The sequence below is a fragment of the Malaya genurostris genome, chromosome 1, assembly GCF_030247185.1.
Source record: "Malaya genurostris strain Urasoe2022 chromosome 1, Malgen_1.1, whole genome shotgun sequence".
NCBI classification, from domain to species: domain Eukaryota; kingdom Metazoa; phylum Arthropoda; class Insecta; order Diptera; family Culicidae; genus Malaya; species Malaya genurostris.
In genome coordinates, this window is record NC_080570.1 from 82,292,511 (window position 1) to 82,307,221 (window position 14,711).

The 14,711-nt window shown below is 36.2% G+C and overlaps 2 protein-coding genes across 8 annotated transcripts in view; both read left to right on the forward strand.

The window, feature by feature from the left end:
• LOC131440632 (inhibitory POU protein) overlaps window positions 1-14,711 on the forward strand; it is a 350,716-nt gene that overhangs the window by 111,549 nt on the left and 224,456 nt on the right. The window lies entirely within an intron of this gene.
• LOC131440634 (nucleoplasmin-like protein) lies at window positions 3,856-4,710 on the forward strand. The gene has a single exon (XM_058612094.1). The coding sequence runs from the start codon at window positions 3,929-3,931 to the stop codon at window positions 4,451-4,453; it is 525 nt and encodes a 174-aa protein (XP_058468077.1). The 5' UTR covers window positions 3,856-3,928; the 3' UTR covers window positions 4,454-4,710.

Consider the following 14,711-nt stretch of genomic DNA (forward strand, 5'->3'; position numbering starts at 1 on the left):
CTGTCTGTCATCTAGACTGTGTTTATTTTTTTTCATTTACCAACCGAGTTGCCATTCATACAAAATTACCTGTAATGTGTTGATTTGTCTACCTCCATGTGAATTTCATGCAGGATACAGATTAATTACATATTGCCAGAATTGTGCCTACTTCTCATCCTACAACGCAATACAAAATCGAACCCGTTTTGTTACAATATTTACTTGCTTCTGGTCTGCCGCCACTTAATTTCGGGTGAAAACTACCAACACAATAAAAAAATAGTCTAGATGAACAACGTTGAGTCAAATAAATGGTTCCAACATCGCGAAAAAGTTAAATATATTATTAACGTAATCCAATAATGTATTGTGACGATTCATTTTCAAATATTTTGATGAAATCAGGCATCCCTGCAAGTAGCTGATCGGTGTTGACAAACGAGGGGAATCCAACTAGTAAAAAAACTTGTACATAACACAAGGGGTGTACAGATAGTAAATAGTTCGCGCAGTACAATATAGGTGGAACTAGTGCATTACGAAAAATTATTTTTATAAGAATTTACTCATACTGTCATGTCTGTTAGTCTGTGATTTAACCTTCCTCCACCCTTGTCACGATTTGTCACAAATTTTGAAACCCCGTCTAAAGTATTACGTAACAACTTTCGACCCTCCACCCTCATCATCCTCTGCAAAAATTATTTTCTTTAATTCTTGTATTGGTATAATGATGCTTTTCAGTTTATTTATTTATTTGGTGCAGGGAAAAGCCCATTGAAGTTAATTTTTGTCAAACTAACATAAAACCTTCTCATCTCTTGAATACACATTACAATCATCCAAACGATACATTCTCCTTAAATTTAGTTCCATAAAACCTCTTCATCTTCTGATTCAATATTAGAATCGTCCAAATTATACATTTCCCTTAAATTGAGTTTTATAGAAATTGAAACTAATTAGTCAAAAACCTTAGTTTTGATTTCTTGGTTATTTGAAACATACACGGAACCACCCGCGATCCCATTTCAACCAGAATATTAGTTGATTTTCTGAATTCGATTGGTTAAAATTTGGTACAACTAATCGATTGTTGTTTTAACTAAACTGTCATTTTTGTTTTTCGATTAGCAGAAACGATGGTTGAAACAACTAATATAACTGTTTGAAAAAAAATGCTGTCAATTAGTGAAGACACATACCTTTCAATTTCAACAAATATTTTAGTTGAAATAACTGGTGTTGTTATTGAAACAAAATTCTGTTAGTTGAAAAATAAATCGGTTTTATTTGTTTTAGACATGAGTATTGAAAGTGAAAAAAATGAGTATTGAAAGATGATGCCTTCAAACGGTTGAACTAAAGTTATGCACTGATAATTTTAGTCAATTTATATGAACTTAGGTGCATCAACCGCTGGGAATTGGAATTTTGCGACGGTAATTCAAACACGCCATTCAATCGCAGCGCCTCTGTGTGTTTGAAACCCTTCGCTCCTGTTACTTTTATAAATTAAATTCAAGTCAAAAAGCGTTTTATTGCTAATGCATGAACATCATCATCGGTATCAAACAGCTGGAAGTAAAACAGTCTGCTGAAAGTAAATCAATGATCGAATTTGAAGCATAAAATTTTTGCGCATACCTGAAAGATTACCTGATCATTCATTAACATTTTCTAATTTGTCACCAAATCTTTTTCATCTTAAACTAGGTTAACTTTATCACAACACCGCTGTTAGATAAACACTTGTTATCATAAATTTCTCAAATCGAATGAACACAATTTCACCAAACGCTTTAACCATCGATTCTGTTTTCATTGACATTTTGAAGCGACGCGAACAGATTTCAACTAAAAAAGTTGTTGATTTTGCATTGCGTTTATTGTTTTGCTTTCAACTGTCTCCGGCATTTGACAGCATTCAAAACAACATATTTTTCAACTACTTGAATATATGCAAATAAAAACCATATTGGTTGAATCAAAAAGAAATTAGTTAAATCAACTATCGCAAAAATCAAAAACTGCAATATCGCAATTTTATGATCGAAGGGTTCTCCGTGTATGTTGAATATGCAGTACATTCTAGCAATGGGTTAGTTATATCCATAATTGGTTTGAGCATAGGGAATTCGAAAAAACCTATTCTAATCCTCCTAGTGGTGTAATGATGCCTTTCTCATATTACTCATTACATCATAAATATAACCGTGAAATTCGCAAAAGCAACTGTTTATTGAACAGAAATAGGAAAGTTTGTTCGAACCTAATCTAACAAACTCTATAAAACCTGTTTACCGACAGTTCGTGCTCGCATCTCAGCCAACACAGTCGAGAATCGTTTGCGGTCGAAGCAAAAGAAACAAAGACAATACAGTGCAGTGAACAATAGAGTGTACGGAATGGTCAAATACGATTTAACAAAGCCTGAAACTTGGCCAACAAGACCAAATTCAATTTGTATAGATTTCAAGCGTTGCAAAGTTAGACCAGCAGCAAATGAAATTGAAATCTTACTTAAAGAACGAATGCATCTAGACGCTAATAATGTAACTGAGATTCAATTCAACAAGGCGTCTAACTGTGTGTACATTATGTTTAAACGTGAAAGCGATGCAATCGCATTCGCTTCGGTTAACAACGAGGTGCACAGCGTTGAGTGTGACAACATTAAATACAAAATTCCTGTGCACATGGTGGACAATGCCATACAAGTACGTGTGCATGACCTTCCCCCGCAGAGCAGCGATCAGTGCGTTCGGGAAATCATGTCGCAGTACGGTGAAGTTCTTTCCATCGAAAGAGAAGTATGGCGGAATTTTTTCCCCGGCATCCGGAATGGCGTGCGAGTGGTACGTATGCAACTACGTAAGGCAATTCCATCATACATCATTTGTGGTCAAGGTGGGACACATCCGTGTAAAACGCTGATTACCTATGAAAATCAGCTGGTTACATGTCAGTTTTGTGAACAACCTGCACACTACGGTAAACCTTGCACTGAAACTGCGAAAAGAACATCTTCAACCAAAGACAAGGTCAACCGTTCAACAACGAAAACTAGTGAGGGTAGTACTCCTGTTTTACCATCAAACCAACCAACAACAGCAACCAATGTACAACAAGGCGCTCCTACAGCAACTAGCAACGAGCTCAAGACTGCGAACAACAAGGAAAACGAAAAGAAGACGGAAACCAACAACAAAACCACCGATGCGGTAATGGAGGACGAAACAAGCCACGAACAAAGTGCCCCGCAACCCTCGCAGGAGGGAAATGGAAGCTCTTCTCCTCCTAGAAAAAGAGTGACAACGAGATCCACTTCAAAAAATTGTTTATTTAAAAAATCGGCTAATTCGGCCACGTAAAGCTTGTACGCAAATAGGCCTAATAAAAAACATCTTTTAAATAAAAAAAAAACCTGTTTACCCTGTAGTTCCGGAACTTAAAGTAGTATCCACAACAAATTAAGGAATTCCGTATGAAACTGTAAGACTTTTCTTTTGAACCTATAAGTTTGTGAAAATCGATTTGGCCATCTCCAAGAAAAGTAAGTGAGATCTTTTTTGCAGTTTTTGATCATTATTTCCAATTCTTCCGAGACCGGATTCAGATAAATGGATTAGCCGAAGTTGGTTCGTTTACGACCAACAAATATGACCTACAAATTGGAACAGTTTTGAACGTAGTTAAAACTATACTTACTATCTCATGCTCTATTTCGGTTAAACCAATTAAACGAAATCTAAAAAACGAAACGAACCTGCGTTTCTGTTACTTCTGCATATGTAAGTCAAGTTAAACAGCATCAAACATGTAATAGGATTATTATTTTTATTATTATTATTATTATTATTATTATTCATTCTCTTGCTAGTCTTAACGTGGTGTAAAAGTGCCTGCTGCGAAAAACCATCTTTTGTCCCGGAAAAGCGCGAAAATGGCCGATGAATACTTCTATGGAGCTACCTTGAAAGAGGGCAGCAAGACGGTGACCTGGGATCCGGACAACAAAGCAGACGGTTATCCTAGGACACATAAACTAATCATCAAGCAATGCATTCTCGGCCACGAGGCAGCAGCTGACGAGTTCAACGTGGTACAGGTTGAGACCATGACTATCCGGGACACGCTGCGTACTCCAATCGCTGTGCTGAAGGTTGGTGAATCACGACAGTGTCGGTTGGATTTGGAGTTCTCCGATTCACCTGTCACGTTCACGTTGATCGAAGGCAAAGGACCGGTGCACATCCACGGACAGCATCTGCTCGGTTCGCTAGTTGAAGAGTTTGAAGATATGGAAGAAATGGAAGAGGAGGTACCAGAAGAAGAGGAAGATGATGAAGATGACGATGAGGAAGGTGGCCCACAGAAAAAGAAGCAAAAGTTGACGAACAATTCCAAGGGTAAACCAAACGCTGCTCCCGCTGGGAGCAATAGCGCCAAAAATAGCAAAAAGAAATAAACTGGTTCTTCCTTGGGATACTAACAGAATAAGATTCGCAGTATGTGAGTTATATTCGTTCCTGTATTTTCCTCGAGCATCTCTCCTTTTTAAGTACACATAAACAAAATACACATCTAAAGCAACACATGCAACCAGTAACGATTGTAAACGAGTTAATGTGATAACACAGACACTCAAGTATATATTCTATCGTTCCTTTTTCATCCGAGAGTCATACAGAAGGAATGAAGGAGCCAATTCCTTCGATTGAAACTAAAATTATTATTATTATTATTATTATTACTATTATTATTATTATTATTATTATTATTATTATTATTATTATTATTATTATTGACATCACTACACAACGTGTACGAAATAGAACAAAGCACGCCTTGTTCGTTTTGTGTTTTATTCTTCTTTCGGTGTTGTACATCTTGTCACTCTATATGGCGATTTGAAAACTTTGACACTCATCGCCCTGCAACTGCGGAACCGGAAGTCGGATCCGGATGAAACTTCACAGTAGCTTTAAAGACAGTATGAACTTTAATTCAAATCAAGATTTGTAAAAATCGGTTCAAACATCGCAGAGAAATCGAAGTGAATTTAGTTTCAGGAGTTTTTCTTCTTCACTTTCGGTGCTCTCGGAACAGGAAAAGAGGGGACCAGTAGTGCCGAATTAAGTTTTCATGCCCACAAACTAACAAGCTCTTCAAACTAGAAGAATTTATCAGACAATTTTATGGGATTTGTACCTGTTTTTAACCATCGTTCGTAGAAAAATACTAATAAAATTAGTAATTTTCCACTTATCACGCTTTAGTTCTGGAACTAGAAGTCAGATCCAGATAAAATGTTTTACAATTTTTTGGGATATTATAAGACCTTTCATTTGAATCTTAGTTTAAGTTGGTTGAGTTGTTCCAGAGATAATTGAGTGTAAACTTTTACTCAAATTTTCACATATTACCATATAACTCCGGAACTGGAAGTCACATTCAAATGAAATTCAATAGCAAGCTATGGAACCATAATACATTTTATTTTAATCTAAGTTCAGCCATCACTGAAAAAACTGAGTGCATATATTTGTTACATTCACTTCGATTTCTCTGCGATGCTTGAACCGATTTTCACAAATCTTGATTTGAATTAAATTTCATACTGTCTTTAAACCTACTGTGAAATTTCACCCGGATCCTACTTCCGGTTCCGCAGTTGCAGGGCGATGAGTGTCAAAGTTTTCAAATCGCCATATAGAGTGACAAGATGTACAACACCGAAAAAAGAAGAAAACACAAAACGAACAAGGCGTGCTTTGTTCTATTTCGTACACGTTGTGTAGTGATGTCAATAATAATAATAATAATAATAATAATAATAATAATAATAATAATAATAATAATAATAATAATAATAATAATAATAATAATAATAATAATAATAATAATAATAATAATAATAATAATAATAATAATAATAATAATAATAATAATAATAATAATAATAATAATAATAATAATAATAATAATAATAATAATAAAAATCCTATTACATGTTTGATGCTGTTTAGCTTGACTTACATATGCAGAAGTAACAGAAACGCAGGTTCGTTCCGTTTGTTAGATTTCGTTTAATTGGTTTAATGGGAATAGAGCATGAGATAGTAAGTATAGGTTTAACTACGTTCAAAACTGTTCCAATTTGTAGGTCATATTTGTTGGTAGTAAACGAACCAACTTTGGCTATTCCGTTTATCTGAATCCGGTCTCGGAAGAATTGGAAATAGTGATCAAAAACTGCAAAAAAGATCTCACTTACTTTTCTTGGAGATGGCCAAATCGATTTTCACAAACTTATTGGTTCAAAAGAAAAGTCTTACAGTTTCATACGGAATTCCTTAATTTGTTGTGGATACTACTTTCGGTTCCGGAACTACAGGGTAAACAGGTTTTATAGAGTTTGTGAGATTAGATCCGAACAAATTATCCTATTTCTATTCAATAAGCAGTTGTTTTTGCGAATTTCACAATTATATTTATGATGTAATGAGTAATATAAGAAAGGCATCATTACACCACTAGGTGGATTAAAATAGGTTTTTAGGATTATTTTCATAAGATTTTCATATAGCGAATGGAATTTCTAGACTTAATCAAATTTATTAGAGCGGCATATGACAACTGTGTGGGTGCAAACGAGTTTATAATAACTAATGTATAGTATGCCATGACAAATTGCGGTAGACATCATTGCACCAGGTCAAGCGAGCTGTAACAGAATTGCTTTGCACATTTCACCACGAACAATTTTACAGGTAAGAAGTGTACCGCTCTGGGTGATTCCGTTTCCGACTAATAGTTATAAAATGCACAATGGCGATCCTGCCAGGAGTTGCAATTCAAATAGCATAGTTATTCAAAACGGAAACGGAATCACCTAAAGCAACAAAAAATTATTCAAATATTTGGCACAAAGATTTTCATTTTCAAATGAAAAAAAAAGCGTCGGTGGAGATTACGTAACGTTGAAAATAACTGGAACAAGCGGATCATTATGGTCGCGCATCATAAGCGGACCAGGAAGGTCGCGCATCAAAGCGGACCAGGAAGGTCGCGCATCAAAGCGGACCAAGAAGGTCGCGCATTAAAATACATTTAAAAAAATGTTGACGATTTTTTTTAATTGAAAAAGGCGGATTCATAAAATCGCGCATCACATAGCGGATCTGGAAGGTCGCGCAAATATTTAAATATAAACGAGCGAACCGAAAACGTCGCGCATAAAGGAAGCAGGCAACGTGGCCGTGCAAATGAAAAAAAAAGAAAATTAATGAGCGGATTTTCAATAATCGCGCATCGTAAAGCGGATCGTTAGATCGCGTACATTTCAGTTATAAGTTATCTCACGCATATATTTTTGTGTATAATTCCAGACCACAAAAAGGCGTTAAACTAAAGTAATATGGCAAACGACGGAAAATATGTCCGATTGGGCAACTCAAAATATATACCAATATTCGGCTACAATCGTACTATCTGGTACGCAGATTTTCTCGTTCAATTGTGAAACGAAAATGGCCGAAGAGAAAATGAAATGAATGAAAAAGCGGATCACTATGGTCGCGCATTATAAGGTCGCGCAATTTTAATAAAAATGGCGGATTCTCGAAATCGCGCATCACAGAGCGGACCAGGAAGGTCGCGCAAATATTTAAATTTAAATAAGCGGACCGGAAACGTCGCGCACAAAAGGAAGCAGGCAACGTGGCCGTGCAAATAAAAAAAAGCGGATTTGAATAATCGTGCATTGCAAAGCGGATTTTGAGATCGCGCACATTTGCTTCGTAAGTAATCTTACGCGCATATTTTTGCGTGCAATTCCAGACCACAAAAAAAGTGTTAAAAGCTAGATATATGGAGAATAACGGAAAATATGTCCGATGGGTCAGCGGTACGAGCAATGCAGAGAATCAGACGACATTTGACGCATCTGTTGATCAGACTGACGAGGAGTCAACGATTTCAGTAACGCCGTGCAATTTGAGCATGTTATGCTTCAGGTAGTGAAATCGGGCTCGAAAACATGTTGACAATGATTTAGAAAATGTACAAACAAATAATGTAGGAGTTTCGCTTCGCCATCATGATACACCACACACAAAAAAAAATTGTATTTTACAGGTGTACTCATAAAGACCTGGGAAATTTCATTTGTAATGGCTTAATTTTTTTTCCATAAGTACGTTTATTTAATAGGCAATATGCTTAAGTTTTTCTTCGCCGTGGCATCCACAATACATAGTACTTTAAACGTAATACATTTCGAATATCATATTAGTATGTTTTTATCAAGCGATTTACTATTACTGGGACATTGGATAGTCTACCTTGGGTACGCAAGAAATTTATTAGTTGAGATCTGACATCACGATACTCCACGCATGTCCAAACGACATGATCAATATCGCGATAACCTTCGCCATAAGCACAATGATTAGTCTAGGAAAGTCCAATTCGAAGGAGATGTGTAGTGATTGGACATGAGTCTGGATATCACACGAATGAAGTCCCTACTCACATTCAGTTCCCTGAACCATGCCTTTGTCGATATTTTAGGAATAATTGAGTGCATCCACCGACCCAGATAATCTATATCCCAAGAAGCTTGCTGGCAAGTGTTCTTTGGCGGGACGCGCTATATAATTCGTTGAAAGCAATTGGTCTCTCGTGAGTTTCACCCTCAAAAGCACCACGTTTGGACAAACTTTTTCATTGCCTAGAATGGAACAATGAACCGGGAGCCAAAACTAAAGTGATTTGATAATTATTATTCAATATGTCGTTCAGACACTGTTTTATTTTGCCCAAGAAAAATGATTCATTTTTGCCAGCAGCGTTTGAGCGAATGGCTTCAATTGCACTCAGACTATCTGTGAAAAGAAAATAATGGTTTGGAGATAATGTGACGATTACACTCAAACTATAATGAACTGCTGCTAACTCTGCTATATAAACAGATGCAGGTTCTTGAAGCCTAAATGAGGCCGAAACATTATTGTTGAACATACCAAACCCTGTCGCTTTTTCAATTCGCGACATTTTCTCAGAGTCAATAGGACTGATCTTACTTGAAAATATTTTTGGGATTTCCATCGAGCGTAGGTGTTCCGGAATTCCACGCTGCATGGATGTGTCGAAAAATTAAGTTGAGTCAGGGACATTTAGGAGGCTGTGACGGATAGGAATATATCTTGAAGAGTCGATTTCCTGTAACATATGGATAAAATATACTGTCATGAATCTTGTTTTAGATTGAAACTCAACTAACCTTTCGAAGTTATTAATAACTAAGGGATTCAGTACCTCACATGCTATTAGCAGTCGCGATGAAACGCGCTAAAAACGATCTTTCAATGGAAGAACTCCCGCCAGAACTTCAAGACTCATTGTATGTGTCGAATGCATCCAGCCTAAGGCAATTCGCAAACAACGGTACTGAATTCGCTCAAGTTTGATAATATGAGAGTTTGCAGGGGAACGAAAACAAACGCATCCATATTCCATCACTGAAAGTATCGTTGTTTGATACAATTTTATTAGATCTTGCGGATGAGCACCCCACCAAAATCCTGTTTTTTTTTCGAAGAAAATTTACTTTTTGTTGGCATTTTGTTATCAGATACCTAATGTGTCCTCCCCACGTGCATTTGGAATCAAACCACACTCCGAGGTATTTGAAAGTCAAAACCTGTTGGATAATTCTTCCCATCATATGAAGCTGAAGCTGCGCGGGATCATGCTTTCTTGAAAATACGACCAGCTCCGTTTTTGTCGTGAATACGACTTACTTTACTATGGGGTGCCTTTTCAAAATTTACCCTCTGAGAGAGTGATAAGTTTTTGATCGTGAATATCTATTGTTGTATCTAATGAATCAACATAATTCTTGCGACATGCCATCGAAAATATGATCACAATTTTATGATAAAATTTTCAGTTTTGTGACATAGTCTCAAATAATTCAAAATTAAACTTTTCTGAAATGTTTGGTATAAACGAGTATCGAAGAGGATAATTCATATGGCGCGTTTGCCTTTCTCGTATTTTGAAAGCTCATAGCTCAGTGATCTGTGAAAGGATTTATATAATCTAACTACCAATAGAATCGAAATTTTTCAATTTAAACGTGTATAGCAAAAGCATTGAGATATTTCAATAGTACACTATTGAAAAACTTGTCTCATTTGATCCATGTCAACATCAGCCAATCAGAACGCGTTCTAAGGAAGAGAACAAAATATCTGCTGCAGTACAACAAATCGTCCGGGAAAAATGTTCCGAGAAGTGGTGAATATCGCAGTGAGTTCCTCAATTTGGTCCTTGTGAATGCTAGAAACGAATCCCTACAACATATTGATAGTTTCTTTCAATAAATTATGCAAATCCGAAATGAAATAATCGACATTAAAATTCTGTATGCGGCTATTTTTATAGCCGTTAGGACCGCCCATTAGTGAAAAAGCTACAAACGAAATCACATAAAAGGAAATCTCTTAACAAAAATTCAATCAGTTTGGATTCTATCGCCACTGCGAGCAGATGTGTTTTGTGTCGTCTACACAGCTAGTTTCGCTTTCGACAAGAGCGATTACGTCACAGCTGCCAGTCATTAGCATTGGAAAAAAACAACGGTGGAGAGCATTGCACAAAATCAGCCGTTCTATTGGCTCTAAAAGTTTTCTAAAGAACTATTAGGATTTGTTGTTCGCAAATCGTAGGGAAATATCCTCAGTTTACTGCAAATCAAGAACAGTTTGCTTAGATTTGTGCACTTTTCGCTGTGTGAAATTTACAGTAATCGAGATCAAGTGAAGCCTTTTTTCGCGAAAAATGTTCCAGAGTTTAATGTCGTAGAGAATTACGCAATTTGACTCTTCTGAATGCTGGAAACGAATCCATACAGCATATTGATAGTTTCTTTCAATAAATTATGCAAATCCGAAATGATATAATCGACATTAAAATTCTGTATGCGGCTATTTTTATAGCCGTTAGGACCGCCCATTAGTGAAAAGGCTACAAACGAAAACAGGTAGAAACAAGCCTCTCAACAAAACTTGAATCAGTTTGGATTCTATCGCCACTGCGAGCAGATGTGTTTTGTGTCGTCTGCACAATTAGTTTCGCTTTCGACAAGAGCGATTACGTCACAGCTGCCAGTCATTAGCATTGGTGAAAAAACAACGGTGGAGAGCATTGCACAAAATCAGCCGTTCTAATGGCTCTAAAAGTTTTCTAAAGAACTATTAGGATTTGTTGTTCGCAAATCGTAGGGAAATATCCTCAGTTTACTGCAAATCAAGAACAGTTTGCTTAAATTTGTGCACTTTTCGCTGTGTGAAATTCACAGTAATCGAGATCAAGTGAAGCCTTTTTTCTCGAAAAATGTTCCAGAGTTTAATGTCGTAGAGAATTACGCAATTTGACTCTTCTGAATGCTGGAAACGAATCCCTACAGCATATTGATAGTTTTTTTCAATAAATTATGCAAATCCGAAATGATATAATCGACATTAAAATTCTGAATGCGGATATTTTATAGCCGTTAGGACCGCCCATTAGTGAAAAAGCTACAAACGAAATCAGGTAGAAACAAGCCTCTCAGTAAAAAGTGAAGCCTTCTTTGTTTTTGCGAAAAATGTGCAAAGGGGAATGCTTGCATAATTCATACAATTGATCAACTAATTGATATTCGGAAGTGTTAAGGAACATGTCAGTTGTTTTCGTATTCACGACATCCAGTTATGTCTCTGACATTACCCACCCGCCTTTTGTTACAATATTTACTTGCTTCTGGTCTGCCGCCACTTAATTTCGGGTGAAAACTACCAACACAATAAAAAATAGTCTAGATGAACAACGTTGAGTCAAATAAATGGTTCCAACATCGCGAAAAAGTTAAATATATTATCAACGTAATCCAATAATGTATTGTGACGATTCATTTTCAAATATTTTGATGAAATCAGGCATCCCTGCAAGCAGCTGATCGGTGTTGACAAACGAGGGGAATCCAACTAGTAAAAAACTTGTACATAACACAAGAGGTGTACAGATAGTAAATAGTTCGCGCAGTACAATATAGGTGGAACTAGTGCATCACGAAAAATTATTTTTATAAGAATTTACTCATACTGTCATGTCTGTTAGTCTGTGTTGTTACTCCCGAAACTTATGGAACAGGTAATTGGAAACCAATGAGGTCAACAGAGCTTCAGTCAATTACCTATCAAAGCAATTGACTATCTTTTTTGCTGAGTATCAAATTGATATTTCTAGTCGACCCAAATCTCCGGAATCCGGTTTTTAACAAAATACAATAGCAGTCATTGTACCCCATATACATTTAGGGGGGATAGGGCTCAATGGATGATTGATAAAACCTATTATCTTTCTCCGAATTGCTGAAGTTTCTAATGCATATTGTAAGCCTTTGGAAATGAGTTCAGTTTGTTCACATCTTTTGACTATTTTTCGAATATGGCTAATCGTCAGCAAGAAAATTGTTCTACTAACATAAATGGCCTTCAATTAAAATGACTCCATATTTATCTCTCAGCATCAAGCTGTCTAGGATTGAGGAAAAGACTATACGCTTGAAAATGAACATTTCGAATCAAATTTAACAATGCATGTTTTAAATCAAGCGGCTATTGCGAATAAGTTGTCATTTCCATTTTTGTAGATTATTCTTATAAAACAATTGTCATTGATATCGTGTTACGATGTAAGATTGGCGGTTCGGTTGGGTTGAAATCGAATGACAACCGTCCTAAGATTTCAAATTCCACTTCTGAATGAAAATATTGCATTATTGAAATATGGTTGAGTTACGCGTCGTTGTGAATCGGTGTAATTTGATAATTAATTCATATTATTTATTCACTTTAAAATCTGTTGCAAATGAGCGTTCAGGTTACGAACATCGCAAACATCGTCAGGTTAATCCTGACCGTTTCCTCACTCTCCTAACACCACTTCGTGACACTTGTGGTGATGGCGATTCCTAGGTCACCAGTAGTAGCAAGTGTTGAACTAACATTTCTTTCCTTCCCACAGTGACGTGCATGGGTGTGGCCATCTACGTTATTGATCATTTCATGGTCTAAGTCATTTTAGGTTGCATGTTGAACATGATTTACTTCTCCCTAGTATCATGCATTTGATTAAATATACAATTTCAACTGATTTCTGATCAATCACGAGAAACTCACGGGCAGTCAACTAACCTGAGCTATCCCATTGCACGGTTCGGGCTACGATCCTACTGACACTAACAATCCTTTCAGGTCGGAATTCCAACATATGGCAACTGGCGCATTCCCTTAACTTAAGGTTTATTTCGAAAATTTGTTTTCACCATTTTTGAATACAATATCACATGTGAAAGCCGTTAAAACATATGAAAACCGTTACGTTTTTTTTAAGTCCCCCCTCCCCACCTTGTCACAATTAGTCACAATATTTAGAACCAAACCCCCTCCCCCCTTAATTTGTGCATGACGCCTATGCAACCAACTTATCAGCTTTGCTGGTATTCGAATAGTCAAACAAGCTCATCTCGGTAATTCCGGCCTGCAGCCTTATCGGCTGGTATTAAAGGCTATAGCAGGATAAGCATGTAAAATCTGCCCCCAAAGAGAATTCATATCGTTATACCACATTCGAAAGGTCATAGACTGTAAACAATTTTCTCAAAGTTTCAACCCTTTAACTGCCATATTGACGGAGCTAGGGTGGTTCTATTGATTTTTATTTTATTTGATTTTTGAAGAAACTACTCCTCCGAAAAATTTGAAAAAAATCTGGCATATTTAAGGCATTATGGGGATGCTTTACAATTTTTTTCAAAATTTTTGAAGATGTATTTCTTTCATTAAAAAATACTAGAAAATTTTGAAACATATTTTTTCCCTCTTCCAATGTTTGCACCACCCTGGATTTTTTAGTGATAAATAAAGAATTTTTGGACATGTTAAAATGGTATATTTTCATATTTTTTAAAAATGTGGACGACCAAAATATTTAATTTTTTCTAAAAAATAAATAACAATCGACCATGCGTTCCCATAAAATTCTGAGAGAAGGGAACGCATGGTGCTTTATCTTAGCAGTTTCTAGTAGTAGTCGACCATGCGTTCCCATAATGTTCTCTTAAAAGGGAAACGCATGGTGCTTTGTTCTAGTAGTTTATGATGCAACTCAAGTGCAGGGCTTAGAAATCAAAGTAACGAAAAGGAGGAAATGAGTATCAACCTTTGCATAATACATACACGATCATACTCCGGGTACAACCTAGAAAGCTACAAAGCAAAAACTTACTGGTATGTGGTTCGTATATGAATGGTAGTAATACATGAACGTCGTGAATATTTCACATATGAAATTCGGTTATAGCAGTCAAGAACTAGAGCGGTTGTCAGTTTTTTACGTGTTGCTGATGGATGTAAAGAAAGAATAATGAAAGAAAGAATGAAAATTTCATTACAGTATCAAAAGTTATCATAAAGGTATGTTATCGAGGGATGTCTATAGTTTTCTGGAAAAATGTATGATAAAGATAAAGTTAGAATTTTGTGTTTGAAAACGTCAATCGAATATCTTCATAATGGTTTTCATGGTTTGTAGACTGATAGCGCTATATATTTTTATATTTATTCTAAAATTTGAAACAACAACAGATATAAAAAATAGTGATGCGTTATTTT